The sequence below is a fragment of the Ambystoma mexicanum genome, chromosome 6q (assembly GCF_040938575.1).
Source record: "Ambystoma mexicanum isolate Mex_15411 chromosome 6q, UKY_AmexF1_1, whole genome shotgun sequence".
Taxonomy (NCBI): Eukaryota; Metazoa; Chordata; class Amphibia; order Caudata; family Ambystomatidae; genus Ambystoma; species Ambystoma mexicanum.
Window position 1 is genome coordinate 1,223,512,148 of NC_090937.1, and position 21,025 is coordinate 1,223,533,172.

At 44.6% G+C, this 21,025-nt stretch overlaps 1 protein-coding gene across 8 annotated transcripts in view; it reads right to left on the bottom strand.

Moving 5' to 3' along the window:
• PCDH7 (protocadherin 7) overlaps nucleotides 1–21,025 on the bottom strand; it is a 1,155,179-nt gene that overhangs the window by 1,069,604 nt on the left and 64,550 nt on the right. The window contains exon 2 of one of the 8 annotated variants that reach the window (XM_069631840.1): nucleotides 3,567–3,648. The exons of the other annotated variants lie outside the window; for them this stretch is intronic. Coding sequence (XP_069487941.1) covers nucleotides 3,610–3,648 — 39 coding nt within the window. The 3' untranslated portion in view covers nucleotides 3,567–3,609. The remainder of the gene's footprint in view (nucleotides 1–3,566; nucleotides 3,649–21,025) is intronic. 8 annotated transcript variants of the gene reach the window in all.

Below are 21,025 nucleotides of genomic sequence, written 5' to 3' on the forward strand. Positions count from 1 at the left end.
TTTTTGCATTATTAGAAAACTGGTTCACTTAATAGGCCATGCACTAGTTTCTTTCCTTATACTCTTCACTTTTGGGTAATTTTGAAGGTATTCAAAAGTTTGATGACACATTAGCAATGTATTATATCAGACATAGCACATATGTTGTTTCCTTCCTATTTGAGAATATTATTCAAACTTATAAAGAATCTCCAGACCAGGATCCATATGGGATAACCTCATAGAAATAAGGTGTTCTCTGAAGTAGTTGTGTAATATCAGGCAGTGTGAAAATGGGCAATATCTGTTTTGTGCTTGAGATCTGTGTCTCGGCTTCTGATGGCAGGGTAAATACCTCTATGGTGAATCACTAGGCATCGATGTTGCAGTGATGTTTGTTTCCAAGACTGTGTTGGGGTGACTGCTTCATCTACCAATCTGAATGTGTCTCCCAATGAACATGGGTTCATACTTGGATGTGTTGCAGTTTTGTCTGGAGTAAAGTGCTACATCTAAGCACTGGATCATGGCAAACGTTTGTTTTTAGAAATATAATTAGTTTAGTACAAAACTCAAAATAAAACTTATTGTATTACATTTATTCAAGTACCTATTTATCATAACACTTAGGATGTATATATATATATATATATATATATATTTTTTTTTTTAAATATCATGATGTGTCTTCATCATGAAGGCTTATAAAACCACAAAACGTTTTTGAACAGAATAATAGGTTCTGTGCAACATTTCCAATAATCCGAGTGACATATAAGATCTGGTTTTCAATCCTGCAAGTCTATGTCTAATTCCATCTATTAAAAATCCTAAATGAGTTGGTCAAACTTTAGCTGAATGAAAAGTTACAACATGTGTGGGCAACAAACTGGTGAACTGGATTAGGGTCTGGTAAAGGCCTGTCAATAAACAAACTTATTTAGATTTAAAAAAAGAGTTAAATTGCAAAGGTAAGCCAATTTTCATTTTGCCAATGTCAATGCAACATCCTACTCAAGTTAGATTTCAAGTACAAATTTAGACTTAAACTACGTAAACTACGTAAAGTACGTAAACTAAAGATATCAGGATAGCATGAGTAGCAGTTGTTTCTGTAAAATGGGCATTCCACATACCTCATTAACTATGGAAACTTGTTTTATAAAAGGGATTGGAGTATTTACTGCAACGATATGTTCAGTGAAAATTAAATTCTGGCCTTTTGGACAAATGGCTGTTGTTGATCACCGGATAAGAGGACTATCTTGAGTTTATGCTATTCAATGACATGACAGTTTTACTGTATGATGAAGTCTATGTGATGAGCTAGAGAAATGCTATGATGATTAGGACTGGGTTCTGACCTGGAAGTCTCAACTCTAAATGACTATAGATATGGTGGTGACAGTCCATTGATGAGCAAGAACGTTTTACAAACACTGTCCTTGAAATTGTATTATGATAGAAGCATGGGCACAAGAGCATATAATCTGGTATAAAGGATGGAGATGTGGAGTATATCAAAGAAATTCAAATACCTTGAGTCTTTGTCATAATCTGGAATATGTGAGCATACTGTACTGTAGCTCTCAGACAAAAACGAATATCATTTGAAACAGGGCAATCATAGGCGAGACGTAATATACAGCAGATCATCCAAAGTGGGAAGATGCTACTTGCATGAGAAACATTACAACAGCAGTAATGGTGTAGTTGGAAATATGATTAAAGATAATTTTGTACAGATGCTGATGAATGCTAATACTGTACAAACAAGGACAGGACTATGTAGAAAGCTAATGTTACCATATTTCTGTAGTCCATAATATTGATAGACTGGAAAGTTGAGTATTTCTTTACAAGTCATCTGCATAGGGTCTGATTTTAAAAACCGTTGTCCAATGGGACTGCACCATCATAAAATGCTGTTGTGAATCAGGCCCATAGACTAATAATGAGTGTTCCTAAAATTGCAACCAGGTAATTAAGATCCATATATGTGTGATGAACAAAGGACCATTGGCCCAATTCTTAAAAGAAAATCAGAATGTACACCCACTTTCATTTGTTATTTATCCATGAGTAAAAGGCTCTATATTCACAGAAAGAAACATCAATGCAAATTACTATAGAAAATTGAATATCCTTGTAAATGAGGCCAGTGGGATTGAGACATTCTAAAGAGAATCACATAAATGTGGGCAATTCCACTTTTTGTGTAAATTGCATGTCTGGAATTGGTGCAGGTGTTACTTTACTTTGTGAGTCTGCCCCACTGACTTTAGCTACTATTCTGTCTTTTAGCCATTTTGGACATATACCCTGCAGAATTTGGTTCCAAGATGGGATGTTCATTTTTGAAAAGGCATGCTATTATTATTGAATAACATATTTTTATCAATACAATATTAGATGTTCCAGCTCATTCAAACACAATGTTTTCGAAGTGTAACGTTAACATTATTATTTTGAACAATATTTGAAAATATGTTAAATGCTGCGTTGTTTGCCAGGATTATAAAACCCTCTTGGTTTCAATGCAGTTTAGTCCTTTGCAAAATAAACGGGAGCTAAACATGTTTAAATCAGATAGTAAATGCATTTCTTCTAAACTATTTTGTCCCCAAAATCTATTCATTTATGTGTCTTACCTCTACAGTTAGGGCCAATTGTGCACTGCAATACTACATGCCTATGGTGTCCTTGCAATCAAACAGCTTTCAGCTTAAATTACACTTTCTCCTTCTATTTCACGGGGAGTTTTCATGTAATACACTCTACATCTTATCTGATAAATCTTTTCACATTAACTTAATAAAGTATTTTCATTTATTAAAGGAACTTCATAAAGTATTTTCATTTATTAAAGGCAGGTCCCAATTACAAATCAATTTCACAAGAGTCATCATTCTGTAACATTGTCACCATCTCCAGCAATCATTTTAACTCTACCATGCCAAACACAGCCTCACTAGTCACACACACACCTTGTCACTGCCACATTCACACTGTCTTCAACATATGCATTGTTAAATTAGAGTCCTTTTTATAAACTGAAGCAGAGCAGGCCTGGATGTGCTAAATTAGTTGAGAACCGCATAGACAAGCAAAGTTGAAAGGTTTACTAAGGCAATAAATAGTGGACAAAGAATACACATGGAATTTCCAGGGCCAAATTATTTATTAGACTAAAGGAATCTGCTTTTCAAAGAAATAATATTTAAAATATTTCTTAAATTCTTTATGTGAGTGCAAACTTTTGACTGTTATAGTTGTGTATTTATAATGCAATGTTTAATTCAATATACGCGTTACATTGGGAAACAATGTAGTCTAGAATCACTGGTAAAAGTGTACAGTGAATGTATTTAAAATGAGAAACAAAGAGAGTGCTTATATTATTATTTAACAAAATACTGATAGATTAATGAAAAGATTATCTCATTCATTGGGGTGTCTTAATATTGGATTCTGTGGTTCAAGGCTCTCTTTTTAGTGTGTTTTATACAAACATAAATTAATCATAAATAGGATTAGTTGCGTATGAGCTTCGGATTTCAAGCAAATTGCAATAATGTATAACTCACTGTTTTCCATTTAGGTCATGGTCGTATGAAGCTGAGAACATGTTTATGGATATCTAAATGAATTCCAGGATAGATTTGAAGGCTACGGAAAAGGAACATAAAAATTAAAGCCAAAATAAAAACAATAAAGGATGAATTCACAGCACATTTTAAGTTCACTGTAAATATTTCGCACTTTCAATTTTTATGTTATTACTATTGAAAAGTATAATGTAAAATACAAAAGAACAATTTAAAAAGAATAAAGAATAACATTAAAATGAAACGTAACTATGAAACATAAATAGGTCATAGAAAAAAAAAATCATTGTCCCATAACTCAAAACATGCTGATACCCGAATATGAGGAGCCTTGATCTTTGTATGCTGGTCCTAGCATGTACTCCTAGCACGTTGCCTGATTCAGAAAGTGTCCACCATTCTGTGCATATGTATGTACGTAGCTTTTTACACCAATGCGAGTGAATGGCTGGGGTCAGCTCTTCAACCACATGGGAGCTTGGTGAATATCTCCAGTCACCATCCTCAGAGTGCATGCCATTGGCAATTGCATAGCTACATGTCCTCACACTTCTATGATTTTAAAAGATTAATTGTCAGTTTAGGCGCTTAAGTGGAAGAGCCACAATCACATAGATAGTAGGGTATATATTTCAGAAAACGTTTAATAGGTTTTGTTTAGCTAGTATTGCAGCCCTACACTGCCATCTACAAACTCAAGGACAGCCATTAAAATGTATTGAAATGTGTGTAAATCATGGAAATCAAGAGGACGCAATATGTCGTGTAAGCCTGCATGCACTATCTGAAACAATCTGCTAAATAAATGATAAGGGAATTTTCTTACGTCAACAATATACGTATAAAGGTGAAAATATAAAAAGTGAACTCAATTTCAATTTTTCATAGATAAATATTAACAGCAGCAATATCCCAAAGACAACCCTTATTCGGAAGATTACTTCTGCACAGTTTGACTAGGAGAACATATGTTCATGCCACATGTGCATTCTGAGTTCATATGGTTCATGGATAGGGTCAATCTAGAACTATCAGTCACAGTGATGAACAAGGCAGGCATCTGAGTTCCATTATTGTACTGAAAGTATGGCTGACCTTATCCACGGGTGGGCGTGTCTAGTGACTTTAAATACACATTGAAAACAGCAGGGAGAATCCACATGGGAAAACACCAATCCCTCCTATTTTTTTACACTTGAAATAGAAATAATATCATATGTATTCTTTACCAAAGGTTAGCAAAAATGACTATTATAATTCATGGCCTGAACATAGGCAGTCAATGCCTATAGTTACTCTATTTAATTCATGTTTAGAAAACATATTTGTCGTAAGAAGGGATTTTTCAAAAACACAAAAAGGAGCAGGCTCAATGTGATGCCGGAAATGCATCTGAGGGACAGGGCCTCTGAATCCTTGTCCTTTTTCTGTTTTTACCGTGTGTTCTGTCATGTTTTCTGCCCAGGAGTCCATGAGGGACTCCTGGCAGTGCAGCTCTCTTTTGGTTTGGTGAACAGACCCATGGGATACCCTTATGGCACCCATGGGTAGGGGTACAACCCTGTGCCCCTAGTGTATGTTTTTGGGCACCTGTGGGTGGCCCACAGAGCAGGGTATGGGCTGGTGGCAGCCCCATGCTGAATTTGACAGGTGCTCTGGGTGTCCTCCATTTTGGGATACCCAGGCCCTGCCATTGGAATCAGTTGATTCCTGATAGGAAACAAGATGGCCCCTGTGGCCTCTTGCTTTCTATTGCCTGTTATCTTGTTTTTCCCAAAGTCCTGGGAAGCCCTGACTCTGTCCCTTCCCCCTGACTGGCTGTTGGGTGGAAGTTCCATATATGGTGTTGTTGTAAAGGCCCAGCTAGACTGACTGGAGCCTTCCCAGTGACTGTATGTTATGGGTACCTCCTGTGGGTGGGACCTGGGTGAATGGAGTGTGTGACCAATATACACTCCTTGTTGTGGTTGTCTGGTTTCTGGCATGAGAGACAAAGACTGAGACAGCCCTGCCCGAAACTGGCCTGAATGCAGTGTGTAGTGTTGAATGGCTGGGTACTTGTCCCAATCCACATTCCTTGTTGTGAGTGTCTGAAAGGGAGGAGTGTGGCCTGAATGCACTGTGTGCCTGATTGGCTGACTGACTGCATGAATGCCCTTCTGTGTGATTGGCTGCTGTGTGTGTGCCAGCAGTGTGGATGAGAGACAGAATAGTATATCTGGGGACCTCTCACCACTGGAAATTGTTCAGAAGCATTCAGAAGCTGAGTCTCCACTCAAGAGTAACTGGATTTGCTGATCCTCGACGTCCAGCTGGAAGAAGAAGACTTGCTGTGGCATTTGCTTCGACGGAACTGAAGGTTGTCGAAATCGTCGAGGACTGACCCGAGAGAGGACCTGGTAAGGCGCCCTCTTCCCGTGCTCCGAGGGACCATCGAGCACCGCTGAATCTTCGCCGAAGCGCCCTGGAAGTCAGACCCTCGAAAGGCTGCCGACCCGAGACGGGACCGCCGAGGAGATCGAAGTGAAGCACCCGGACCTCGACGCTGTCGAAGTCCATTGCCGTCGACCAGGGTTCGCAGGTCTGTGTAACCGCTGGAGGCCCGTCGAAGTTGTGTTGCCCAGCCGTGGGAACCACTTGACGCCGTGCCGCCGACGACCGGAGCCGTCCGCTCCTTGCCTAAGAACATTTGACTCGAAGGACTCCCTCGTCCGCACCGTCGACCGCTTTTGCCCTGCCGGAGAAAGTCGAGGACGACCAACGCGCCGAGGAGAATCCGCCGGTGGGGTTCCCGCCACCTCACGATCCCAAAGACTCGAGCGACTCGACGCCCTTGCTGGGCTCCCGTCTCTACAATCTTTGCGGTCCAGAACTATTGTCATCGAGGTGCCCCGCACACCTCCGCCGTGCAGGACGCCGACGCCCCGACGCCGACGAGCACCGCTCGGACGAAGCTGCCGCCTCTTCGACATCGTTCTACCTCGTTCGTCGACGGACGTTCGACGCCCCGTGCCTCCCGCTTGAAAGGGAAGGCATTCAAGAAGGGCCGTCGGTTCCCCGTCGCCGAACCCCGAGGTCTTCGACGTTTCTCTACGCCTCTCGACGATCCGTGACTCCTGCTTAAAAGGGGGTCATTCAAGAAGGATCTGTCGACGCCTCTTCGAAGAACTCGACTCCACCAGGTACATTGGGGGGGTAAAAACATTGTAGGAGAGAATAAGACTGTTGAACAATATATGGACTGGGCTTGTGTCATATCCCTTTATTTTACAGGTTGCCCAGGTGGGGGGATCTCCACACAGAACTGTGTCCAGTAGCTAGGGCCAGTATTCTGCCTATTGTTTCAACCATCTTTTATCTCTCCTCTCTCTATTGCTGGTTTCCTTCTTATTGATCTGTGTGCCATTTTTACAGTATTGTGAATGCACTTTAATGAGGTCTAATATTAGTGGTACCACTTTAGAATTGTAGATATTTATCATTATTGGTTTTCCTGAGCACAAAGTGCATTGTTGTGATAAGTGTACATAACCCTTGAATATTAATTATATAAAGACTGTGTTTTCAGTAATACAGTGTGTGGACATTCCTTTGAGGGGGGCTTGGGGATACACTGTACTTAAGAACCAGCCTGCATCACCTCCTGAGAAGCTAGGCCTTGATTGCTCGTCCATCGCTACCGTAATCGAGAATCTTGGCTGGGGTCTTCTGTGCCTCTCCTCTACCATATAGAGAGCGGAAGTACAGACCCCCCCACCGGTCTTGACAAGCTGGTGGCAGCGGTGGGATGCTTATGGTTTTAAGACTCAGTGTATAACCGTGCCACTTACAAAATATCCGCACTTTATTAGATTAAGGTTTGGGTGTGTACCAAATAACTGCATTACAGGCAATGGAGCCCATTGCAAATGGTAAATTGACTCGGATGAGCTTAGAGGCTCTCCAGAGTGCTTGTGAAGCCAGGGAGTTGGACTTTGTGGATAAGTCTAGGGCTGAGCTGATAGCTGCCCTGGTGGACTACCAGACTGATGGTGAAACCCTTGATGAAGGGGGGGATGCAACCAGTGAGGACTCTGCCCCTGGGGTTGTCGCTGAATCTGTTTCTGGGAATGCCACCATTCCTGCTGCCTCTGTTCCCAACCCCAGCAATTCCATGGAACTTGAGTTATTAAGGATGAAATTGGCCTTTGAATATCGCAAGTTGGAAATAGAAGCTGAGCTTAAGAAAGAGGAGCTGGCACAGCAAGTGGAACTCAAGAATAGGGATCTTGCGCTCAAAGACAAGGACACTGAATGTCAGAGAATCCAGCTAGAGAGAGCTAGAGTGGAGACTTCAGCTAGACCAATTGAGAGTGGCAGGTCCCCAGCCACCAAGTTTATGAAAGATTTGGTTGGTGTGTTTGTGGAGGGTTCAGATATCCTCCAATGGATTGAAGCGTTTGAAATGGCTTGTGCAATTCATGATGTAGATAAAAGAGATTGGGCTAAGTGTTTGTTAAGCAGAGTGCCTCAAACTGGATATGACTGTATTCTGAAGCTGAGTGTGGAAGAAAGGGGTCAGTATGAGTGTATGAAGTCTGCTTTGATTGCCAAGTTTGGCAAGACACCTGCCCAATACCTTAAAAGGTTCAGGGAATTTAAGAAAAGAGAGAATGTGTCTTGGGTTGACTGGGTGAGTACTGCGCACATGAACATGATGGGGTGGATTGATGGATACAAGGTGAAAACTTTTGTTGAGTTGTCCCACCTCTTGTTTTTTGAGCATTTTTCTGAAGCCTGTTCACCAGAGCTGCGTCAGTATGTGGCTGACCAGAACATTTTGGACCCCTTTAAGCTGGCTAGGTTGGCTGACAAGTGGGTCTCCCACCGGGTGTCCCCTAAGGACTCCAGTGGGAAGGACAAGGACAAAGAAAAGGGGGCCTCTCAGAAAGCTGAGGAGTCCCAAAAGCAGTCACAGTCGGGTAAACCAAAACCTTCCTCTCCTAAGACCCAAAAATCTAGTGGGGATAAGTCCTCTGTGGGTGGGAATAAGAGTAGTGGTCCACCTGCTGCAAAGCAGGCTCCCAGTGGTTCCAGTACCGTACCCCGCACTCCTGGCACTTGTTGGGATTGTGGGGCTCTGGATCACAAAAGGGGTGACCCCAAGTGTAAAGGTAAGGCACTTGGAGTACAGGCTGTCAGCCTGACCTACCCTTACCCCGTGTCTGAGGTGGAGGCCACTGTCCTCCCCTCCTCTACAGGAATCACATTTGGTGCTCCAGTAGAGATTTCCTTAGTGTCCCTTGGGGCCTGGGACCAGTACGCAGAAGTACTGGCGACTATCCCACAGAACACCCGTAGATTTTTGAGAAGTGTCCTCTTGAATGGCCAGCCTTCTACTGGTTTGAGAGACACTGGGGCAAGCATGACAGTGGTGGACAGGACCCTGCTCAAGCCAGAGGACTATGAAGGTGCTCCTCTGCAAACCACCAGGTTAGCTGGTGGGCCTCCCAAATTATCGCCTGTAGCCCTAGTCACACTCATGATTGGAGACAAGACAGCAAAGCTTCCTGTCCTGGTTCAGGACAATGTCCCTGCTAACATTCTGTTAGGAAATGATCTAGTAGAGTTGGGGTTGATCTCGGATGGTCTTCCCATGACTGCTGCTGCAGTCACTAGGTCACAGGTGACACCGGGTCTGGCTGTGAGTCAGGTATCCGAGCCAAAGGCGAGGCCTAAGGCAAGAAGAAGGAAGACCAAGAAGGCCACCTCTGTGGAGGGAACACCTTCTCTTCCTGCTGTTCCGACAGCACCCAATGGGATCCATGCTCCGGACGGGCTGGGTCCAGCGGAAAACCCAAACTCAACTCCTGTGGGAGAAGAGACCGAAGACTCTCCTGTGGGAGAGGTTCTCAACCCGGAGGATCATCCCGACCTTCAATGCTTGTTAGCTGAAGGGGGACCCTCCCGGGCAGACTTCTGTAAGGGACAGAGAGAGTGCCACTCTCTCGAGGGCCTGAGGAAACAGGCCCTGTCCCAGGCACAAGGTGAAGTGCCTAGGACATTCAAGATTTATTGGGAGGGTGAGCTCCTTGTTAGTGAGCCCACTAAGCCCGAACCTGGTGCCCGCAAGAGGTTGGTGGTACCCCAGGTTTACAGGCCCTTCCTACTGCAGTTGGCGCATGAGGTGCCCTTGGCTGGTCATCTTGGGACCAAGAAGACTAAGCAGAGGCTCTCTGCCCATTTCTACTGGCCACGGATGGGAGTAGAGGTGGAGTCCCACTGCAGGACCTGCCCAACTTGTCAGTTGTCTGGCAAGACTGGAGGCAGGGTCATTGCCCCACTGCAGCCATTACCAGTGGTTGGCACACCATTTGAGAGGGTGGGCATCGACATCGTCGGTCCCCTTGACCCTCCCACTTCAGGTGGACATCGGTTCATCCTGGTCTTGGTAGATCATGCCACCAGGTACCCTGAGGCAATACCCCTTCGGACTGTTACTGCCAAGGTGGTTGCCAGGGCTCTCCTGGGCATTTTCACCCGTGTTGGATTCCCCAAGGAGGTTGTCTCTGACCGAGGATCCAACTTCATGTCTAGTTACATGAAAACCATGTGGAAAGAGTGCGGGGTAACCTACAAGTTCTCCACCTCTTACCACCCCCAGACCAATGGTCTGGTTGAGAGATTTAACAAAACTCTCAAGGGCATGCTAGGTGCTTTGGAAGAGCCCCTAAGGAGGAAATGGGATCTCCTCCTGCCATGCCTGCTGTTTGCTTACAGAGAGGTACCTCAAGAGGGTGTTGGTTTCAGCCCCTTTGAGTTACTCTTTGGACATCCCGTGAGGGGGCCCCTCGCCTTGATCCGAGAAGGCTTGGAAGCCACCCCTCCAGGTCCCGCCAAGCAAGTGGGGGACTATGTGTTAGGCCTCAGGCGGAGGATGACACAAATGATGGGTCAGGCAACAGCAAATCTCAAGGCCAGCCAGGAATTGAATAAGTACTGGCATGACCTGAAAGCTTCGCAAGTGGATTGGACTCCGGGACAGGAAATCCTTGTGATGGAGCCTACCAAGCCTAGAGCTTTGGCAGACAAGTGGACTGGACCCTTCAGGATCATCTCCAAGATGGGCGAAGTCAATTATCTGGTGGACATGGGAGCCTCTGGGGTAGCCCCCCAGGTATTCCATGTCAACAGGCTCAAGCCTTTCCACAGGCGAGCAGAGGTCTCATGTCTCTTGCTAGCTTCAGGGCAAGAAGAGGATGAGAGTGAGCCCCTTCCTGATTTGCTGCATAGCAACCCTCAGGATGGCTCAGTGGAGGGAGTACAACTCTCTCCCGATTTGACAACAGAGCAGCAGAGGGCCTGCCGGGCTTTGCTCCAGCAGTATGCCCCTCTGTTTTCACTGACACCGGGCCTTACACCGTGGTGTAAGCACGAAATTGACACTGGTGACAGTGTGCCTGTCAAAAGCAGGAGCTATCGTATGTCAGATACCGTCAAAAACCACATCCAGGCTGAGGTCGCCAAGATGTTGGATCTGGGTGTTATTGAACCCTCCACCAGTCCCTGGTCCAGTCCAGTGGTCCTTGTCCCCAAGGCAAGTTCCCCGGCGGGTACCAAGGATTGGAGGTTCTGTGTGGACTACCGAGGAGTCAATGCCGTCACCAAAACTGACGCGCACCCATTGCCCAGGGCTGATGAGCTCGTGGACACTATAGGTGCTGCCAAATTTGTGAGCACCTTTGACCTTACCTCAGGCTATTGGCAAATAGCTCTGACGGACCATGCCAAGGAAAAGACGGCATTCTCCACACCTGAGGGACTCTACCAGTTTAGGGTCATGCCCTTTGGGTTGAAGAATGCCCCTGCCACCTTCCAGAGATTGGTCAACCATGCGCTCAGTGGGCTGGAAGCCTTTTGTGTGGCTTACTTAGACGACATTGCCGTCTACAGTTCCACCTGGGAAGAGCATTTGACACATCTGGATAAGGTGTTGCAGGCCTTGAAAAGGGCTAACCTCACTATCAAGGCCACCAAGTGCCAGATAGCTCAGGGGAAAGTTACCTATCTTGGTCATGAGGTAGGAGGGGGTCAAATCCAACCTCTCTCCAGTAAAGTACAGGACGTACGGAACTGGGAGACTCCCACTACTCAAACCCAGGTGAGAGCCTTTTTGGGCCTCACTGGGTACTATCGCAATTTCATGGCAGACTATGGAACCATAGCTGCACCCCTGACAGCTCTAACTTCACCCAAACAGCCTAGGAAGGTTAATTGGACTGAAGACTGTCAGAGGGCCTTTGATGGCTTGAAAGAAAGTCTGTGTAGGGCACCTGTGTTGAGTGCGCCTGACTACAGCCGACCCTTTATCGTCCAGACGGATGCCTGCGACACCGGAATTGGAGCTGTCTTGTCCCAGTTAGATGACAAAGGGAGAGAACATCCTATCATATTCATCAGTAGACAACTCAAGGGTAGAGAACTTAGGTGGGCTACTGTTGAAAAGGAATGTTTTAGTATAGTTTGGAGCCTTAGGCGTTTTAGGCCCTACCTTACGGGGTCCACCTTCAAGGTCCAAACAGATCATAAGCCCCTGAAGTGGCTTATGCAGATGAAGGGTGAGAATCCGAAATTGCTCAGGTGGTCGATTAGCCTACAAGGGCTAGACTTCACCATAGAGCACAGACCAGGGAAGAGTCACGATAATGCAGATGGCCTTTCCAGAAGGTATGTTGACCGTCTGGATGAGGGTGTCTATCCCGTGGGAGATTAGGCACCCTCCACCTCAGTCTGGGGGGGGCGACTGTGATGCCGGAAATGCATCTGAGGGACAGGGCCTCTGAATCCTTGTCCTTTTTCTGTTTTTACCGTGTGTTCTGTCATGTTTTCTGCCCAGGAGTCCATGAGGGACTCCTGGCAGTGCAGCTCTCTTTTGGTTTGGTGAACAGACCCATGGGATACCCTTATGGCACCCATGGGTAGGGGTACAACCCTGTGCCCCTAGTGTATGTTTTTGGGCACCTGTGGGTGGCCCACAGAGCAGGGTATGGGCTGGTGGCAGCTCCATGCTGAATTTGACAGGTGCTCTGGGTGTCCTCCATTTTGGGATACCCAGGCCCTGCCATTGGAATCAGTTGATTCCTGATAGGAAACAAGATGGCCCCTGTGGCCTCTTGCTTTCTATTGCCTGTTATCTTGTTTTTCCCAAAGTCCTGGGAAGCCCTGACTCTGTCCCTTCCCCCTGACTGGCTGTTGGGTGGAAGTTCCATATATGGTGTTGTTGTAAAGGCCCAGCTAGACTGACTGGAGCCTTCCCAGTGACTGTATGTTATGGGTACCTCCTGTGGGTGGGACCTGGGTGAATGGAGTGTGTGACCAATATACACTCCTTGTTGTGGTTGTCTGGTTTCTGGCATGAGAGACAAAGACTGAGACAGCCCTGCCCGAAACTGGCCTGAATGCAGTGTGTAGTGTTGAATGGCTGGGTACTTGTCCCAATCCACATTCCTTGTTGTGAGTGTCTGAAAGGGAGGAGTGTGGCCTGAATGCACTGTGTGCCTGATTGGCTGACTGACTGCATGAATGCCCTTCTGTGTGATTGGCTGCTGTGTGTGTGCCAGCAGTGTGGATGAGAGACAGAATAGTATATCTGGGGACCTCTCACCACTGGAAATTGTTCAGAAGCATTCAGAAGCTGAGTCTCCACTCAAGAGTAACTGGATTTGCTGATCCTCGACGTCCAGCTGGAAGAAGAAGACTTGCTGTGGCATTTGCTTCGACGGAACTGAAGGTTGTCGAAATCGTCGAGGACTGACCCGAGAGAGGACCTGGTAAGGCGCCCTCTTCCCGTGCTCCGAGGGACCATCGAGCACCGCTGAATCTTCGCCGAAGCGCCCTGGAAGTCAGACCCTCGAAAGGCTGCCGACCCGAGACGGGACCGCCGAGGAGATCGAAGTGAAGCACCCGGACCTCGACGCTGTCGAAGTCCATTGCCGTCGACCAGGGTTCGCAGGTCTGTGTAACCGCTGGAGGCCCGTCGAAGTTGTGTTGCCCAGCCGTGGGAACCACTTGACGCCGTGCCGCCGACGACCGGAGCCGTCCGCTCCTTGCCTAAGAACATTTGACTCGAAGGACTCCCTCGTCCGCACCGTCGACCGCTTTTGCCCTGCCGGAGAAAGTCGAGGACGACCAACGCGCCGAGGAGAATCCGCCGGTGGGGTTCCCGCCACCTCACGATCCCAAAGACTCGAGCGACTCGACGCCCTTGCTGGGCTCCCGTCTCTACAATCTTTGCGGTCCAGAACTATTGTCATCGAGGTGCCCCGCACACCTCCGCCGTGCAGGACGCCGACGCCCCGACGCCGACGAGCACCGCTCGGACGAAGCTGCCGCCTCTTCGACATCGTTCTACCTCGTTCGTCGACGGACGTTCGACGCCCCGTGCCTCCCGCTTGAAAGGGAAGGCATTCAAGAAGGGCCGTCGATTCCCCGTCGCCGAACCCCGAGGTCTTCGACGTTTCTCTACGCCTCTCGACGATCCGTGACTCCTGCTTAAAAGGGGGTCATTCAAGAAGGATCTGTCGACGCCTCTTCGAAGAACTCGACTCCACCAGGTACATTGGGGGGGTAAAAACATTGTAGGAGAGAATAAGACTGTTGAACAATATATGGACTGGGCTTGTGTCATATCCCTTTATTTTACAGGTTGCCCAGGTGGGGGGATCTCCACACAGAACTGTGTCCAGTAGCTAGGGCCAGTATTCTGCCTATTGTTTCAACCATCTTTTATCTCTCCTCTCTCTATTGCTGGTTTCCTTCTTATTGATCTGTGTGCCATTTTTACAGTATTGTGAATGCACTTTAATGAGGTCTAATATTAGTGGTACCACTTTAGAATTGTAGATATTTATCATTATTGGTTTTCCTGAGCACAAAGTGCATTGTTGTGATAAGTGTACATAACCCTTGAATATTAATTATATAAAGACTGTGTTTTCAGTAATACAGTGTGTGGACATTCCTTTGAGGGGGGCTTGGGGATACACTGTACTTAAGAACCAGCCTGCATCACCTCCTGAGAAGCTAGGCCTTGATTGCTCGTCCATCGCTACCGTAATCGAGAATCTTGGCTGGGGTCTTCTGTGCCTCTCCTCTACCATATAGAGAGCGGAAGTACAGACCCCCCCACCGGTCTTGACACTCAAAATATAAAGAAATCTGTAAATCCAAGAGCTGCCAGCATACATATAACATAGCATGTAGACATTAACATCCTACATCAAGGTTTATGTTGAATATAAGCAAACGCCTCAATTAATATGCCAATAACAAAACCCTGAAAATGCGTGACCTTAAGATATACAAACATTAGAAGCCCTCGCCCTGATAACATCCACTGACTATGCGGATATAGATTCTCTTTTCTTGAGCAATTATATAATTGAACCAAACTGACAGCTCAACTCCAGTACTATAGCACCAATGCCGATGTAAGTGAATCTGTCACATATAAATGATGCTGCACTAACAGGCATCCAAGGGTACAGGTGTACAGTGTAGCCCAGAGTTTCAAAAAGTAGGACATGAAAGGTATACAAGAGGTTCTGCAAATAAAGCAATCTCCATGGGCATTACATAAGTATAAGAGCTAGTGAGAGAATAGTTGATCTCCCATAAAATGGCATCTGCTAATTAAGCAATTGGTTCTCCACTAAAACTGTGCAATTGTAAACATGAAAATTCCATTTGAGAGGTTGCATTTAAGAACTTGGTAAGTGAAAAGTAAATCTATGTGATTTGTGTATTCATGGAATTTGCATATGATGTGTCTATGGTTGCTTTTTCAGACTGTGCACCAAATCCCCATAGCAATACGCATGTCTGACCTGTGTGGTGAGAAATGTTTTTTTATTTATCCGTTTACTTGTTAATTATGCATATCATGAACGTTATTGAATTTCACATTTAATGTGTACATACTGATAGATATACTTTGCTGATAGTATAGTGAGGGGTTACTTTGGATCTTTAAAATGCTATAGTTATAGAGATGTATTTGCAATGTATGTTATGTTGTGTTATATTGCTCAGCTTTTAATGTGTATTTGGAACTAGTCACACTTTTGAGATGCCCTTCTTCAACTGTGTACTTTGATGATAGTGAGCGTCTATTTTGGACCTTCAAAGTGTTACTGTATAAGGATGTTTGCACTATTTATGCTATGCTGATTATGCTTCTCATTAATAATGCTGATTTAGAACTTCACTAAATCACATTTATAAGGTGCCATTCCTTGCCCGTATATGTGGCTGGTAATCAGAGACTACCTTTGTCATATGGTAGAGTTGAATGTGGTGTTATGTTGCATTACTCAGCTTTTAATGCACAATTTTGCACTCAGAATACAACTTTTAAGGTGTCATTCCTCATTAATATATTTCACTGGTGACACATAACTAATTTTGGGTCTCAGACAGCTTACTTGGTTTTAAGCACTGTTTGTGATATCTTATGTTATGTACTTTTATATCACACAAATCACCATTTATGAGATCCATATTAATCTTATATCTGAACCCTACATATGGTGTCTATCCCAAGCACACCATCATATGAGGCACTCCTACCACTGCCCTTTTCAGACATTTGCCATTTCACGGTCTTGTTTTGCCACTCACACCTTTCTTTCTCAGTCTCTCTCTCTCTCTCTCTCTCTCTCTCTCTCTCTCTCTCTCTCTCTCTCTCTCTCTCTCTCTCTCTCTCTCTCTTTTTATCTCTCTCTCTCTCTCCCTCTCTCTCTCCTTCTTACCTTTTCTCTCTCTTTCTCTCTCTCTCTCTCTCTCTCACACACACACACACTCACTCTCTTCCTAGTATATTAGATACATTTTACAAAGTGTGCCTCAAGTACCTGTGAAAAGTGGGAAGGGTTAAGGGAGGTGTGAAACTTTGGAATAGAGAGAGGGCTGCCTGACGTATGAAGACCACAGGCTTTAATTTCACCTTCCATAATATGTTTGTTTGCAGGATGAGAGTCATCTCAAACCTCATTCTTAATTGCTCTGGGGCTGTGATTAGCTGGCCTGCTGGTGCTTTTGGTTGCTAGGGTGATGGCTTTCAGAGAAACAAATAGCAATTATCAGGTGGTCATCAGGTGATCAGCATAGGGGCCCGAACCCTTGCTACTTCACCTGACCATATATATATTATTCTCTCAAAAAAGGCTCAAACATGTCTTAAATAGAAACATTCCCATAATGAGTTGCACCACTTGCCCTCACCCGCTTCTTGTGTTTGGAAAGATGCAGAAACTCTGCAGGGGGTTCTTCACTCAGCAGTCCATCAGATGAGGAATAGGAAAGATAAAAGGTGGAGTGTGGATTCCTCAAAGTGCCCCAGAAACTGGGTGTAAAATCCTTTGACCTAAAGGTGTTGTCCTGGCTTTTCATCCTCTAAAGGTTTCAGCAAGTGCTAGGGAAGCACACAGAGTGCTGTTATTTGTTAATACATTATGTCCTACAATTGATGTCAAACATATAGCTAAAACCATCCCTAAAAGGTATTATACTCAATACAGGTTTTTGGGACTCTGTAAAAAGTATTTTCCTCTTGAGACAGTGTGAACCATCATTCTTTAACTCATAAACAAGAGTTTTTTTTTTAACAGCTCACTGCTCATGAAGCTCACTAGAACAGGTGCAGAGGTTATTCAGCTTTTTAGCAAGTTATCACAACAAAGTGGGCACTTAGGAGATACAAATAGCAATCTAATCTCTCATGTATGTGTATACAGTAAATATATATACTTAAGGTCAGGCGAGATGTTAAGAAAAATGCCAAAGCTATGGAACTTTTGAGATAGAGCATTTTCAATAAACTGAAATATATTAAGGATGGTTGCCAATGGCCCGTGTTAGGGAGAATTCTCATTTCATGGCTAATTTCCCTTTCCTAGTGAGTCCCTCAGCAGATTTTCCTGGATCTCTGGAGTTGTTTCTTTCCACTTGGTAAGAGTGTGAGCTTTTCACCACTCTTACTTGTGTTTTGCTATGTGTTTTGACCTGTTTTTGTGATTGTGAGCTCTGGAGTACACCACTTCAGTAGCCCCCTTCTTTGTGTGTGCCACACAGCACCTTCTGTGCAGTGGCACAGGGTTGTAGTTCAGACTCCCACCGACTCCATTTCTGAGGTGACTACCGTCCTCCAGAAAAGGGTAAAGTTACCATTAACTTTACTTAGTCAAATTTAACCACAGATCAGGTACAACACCATCTTACATGGAGTGCTGGAAGGGTTAACTCTTAACTCTTTTTATCTTTACCTCCTAGAGAATTGTTTCGCTCTTTTAACATTTAGACATGGCTGGTGGCAGTGGTATCTACCCTAAATTTCAACTGCGGTTACCTTATATGACCGTGGTAATATTGTAGGCTATTGTGTTAGCCTCAAACTTAAACCCGCTTGACCAAAACCTTTTTTGTTTGGCTCTGGAGCGGTTTATTCGCCATTTCTTTTTGTTAAACTCCTTCTTGTGTTTTACTTTGCGCGGCAAACTAGGTTTGCCTTCTTTGTTCACTGTCTTTTGGCGGGCTTCTACCTAGAAGCCCTCCTCAGGGCGCCTGGGTGTCTCGGTGGGCTGAATGTGAGGGAGGGGTGTACTCACCCCCTGCACAGGGTATCGTAGGAAACCCAAGTCACACTTTGTCATGATTGGGCAAGGTGATTGTCCGGGCTGGACAACCCCTCTGCTGGGTGATTGACAGTCAGGCTGTGTGAATGGGGGTTTTACGCATAAAAGGCCGGTCTCTTGGGCTGGAAGTCAGAGAGTTGCCACTGGAACTACAAGGAACCGACAAGAAGTGGAGGAGAGGTCGACTGCTGCAACCACCCCGTACCGGTGAAGCCCTGCTGCAGTCCTGAGCTATCTACCCTTCAACGACTAAGAGGAGATCCAGTCCAGAGTCTTCTTCCCTTGAGCCTGGTGGGGATAACCAGGTCATCTTCTTCAGCCAGAGGTCGCCTTCGTGGTCGAAATCGCTGCACACTGCTGTAGTGGTCCAGATAGCCACCTGAAGAACCTCTCCCGTTTTTAAGGAGCGCACCTTTTATTCATTGTCGCTGCTGCCGGCTGCATCCCTGTGTGGTGCGGACACCCTCATTGTCCTTCTTCGTGCTGAAGCTGCATGAAAGCGTGGGTCTGCGGGAAACCAACAGGAACAACTGCCGTGGCACCAGCTTCGTTCTTTCAGAAAGGTACTGTGTCCTGTTTGAAGAATTTTGGGTGAAATCCCTATTTCTCTACTTTAAGGCTTGTCCTTACTTTTCCCTCCTTCTTATAACTTTTGCTTCTGAACATTGACAATATCAAAGTACTATTGGCAACGTTGAATTGCGAACTGTCCGACTGTGTGATCCTCGACAACAGGAACCCTGTGTCACTTGACTTTGGCTCCGGCCCCTTGACTCTTGAATTCCTGTCTATGTATGTTCTTCAATTCTGTCTGCCTAATATTTCCTGTGATTTTTGCCCCCAACTCTCTCTGGGTACTTTGAGTGCTAAGTGTGTTTTTACCCCGGTAGAATTTCTTGCCGCGGATACGCGTTTATCTAGTAGACGTAAGTGTCAAAAAGTGATTGCAATTGTATTCACGGTAACGTGTTCTGTTTCATAACACCGGTCCATTCAAACACAGAGTACTTACCTCGAATAATACTGTACAAAGTGAATTGGTTAGTTGTAGTATATTTTACGTGTGGTTTTTGAATTAATAGAAGTGTCATGTTAATAACAAATGGTTTAAATATAAATGTACTTATATTTTTTACCTGAAACCTTGAGTCAGTGTTTGCTTGAGTCACAGTAATTGTGGTCCCTTTGTGTAATCTCTGCTACTGCTCATATGCTCTTGAGATAAGCCTGGCTGCTCCGCTACTGCTACCACTTTAACATAGTAATACAGGCTTGTACCAAAGGTAAAACTTGTATTGCCACCTGTATTCTTAATCGTGTATAGTGGTCCCTAAGGGCACTGCACGGGATTCTGCCTAACAGCCCGCTTTAAAAACCTTTCAATAATATACTCACAGGTAAATGTAGAATGGAACTGCCATGCAAAAGCATGCTTTCTAGAACCTGACAACCAGCAATCATTCCTATTATACCAAACTAACTAAAAACAATTCGAACAATCATGTAAAATACAAATAAACCACCAAATCTGAAGAAGTACACTGGTGATCAGGGAATACTAAACTCAATCATAACAAGCCACACCATCAACCAATGCAAATGTCATGCAAATTTCAATAGGAACAGGAGTGTGCATCAATGCAACATGTATGATATGCATTCGGTATACAGTATTGTTTTTATTAATTTCTGATACAATAAACCAAACCTCCCACTCCTGGTCCACATGGACTGCCACCCCACCCCTCCCCCCATCCCAACCACAACTTCTGGCGGTTTACTGTATTTCATCACACCCTAGAGCAATAATCACATGAACATATGTTAAATGCATGTAAAGATTTGAATATAGCTGGCTGACAAATCACATCTGGGGTACGGAAATACAGTCATCTTTGAGGTTGGACCTTCACTTCTCTTACCAGGCTATCCAAAAATGTATCCCATTAATTAATTGACAGTAATTACCTTGCTGTAATTTACAGCAAAGTATTTACTTCGAAATGTCTATGCACATATGGGTATTTAACCGTTAAGGGGTAAAAAGGGGGTTAAAATGGTTTTGAGGAGGGGTAGTAATGAAGGGTAAGGGGAGCATAGGTGGACCCCCAAAATAAAAATAAAAGAATTTGAAATAACATTTTGAAGTAATTGCTTTGTAGTAAATTACCACAAAATAATTACTGTCGATTAAATGACATGGAACCATCGAAAACATATTTTTTTATTTATACTAGAAAAGCTATAAATATATCTTTTTACATACATCCCAAATAAAATAAGTTATAAATAAATACATTTAAACATTTTACATAATCCTAACTAATCCTTGGTTCACGTATCATTCCAAAGTTATCCAATGGAATCAGCCCTAACTCATTCAACAACTTCAACAGTTCCATAATTAAAATAGTCTTGAGAGCTGAGTATAGTTTGTGCCAAAATTCTTTGGTATTGAGCCAATACACCTTATTTACAAAGCAAACCAAAAGCCGGACCCTTAGTTGTTGGACCGCCTGGCACTTAATCAGAATGTGACATCATTGTCTGAGTCAACTTTTCTTTACATATAGAGCACTCCTCCTTTACGTTCTCGTCTTTTGATCTCACAACCAAGATTTCTCCAGCTGATGATGGATTTAGGTGAAACCTTAATAATTTGTCTCTACACCTCGCATCTGGAAATGTTGTCCAGTAAGCTGATATATAGCTCCTCGGTTTGTCCAGGTAAGGGAATGTATTATGGACTCTATAACTTTACACACATTG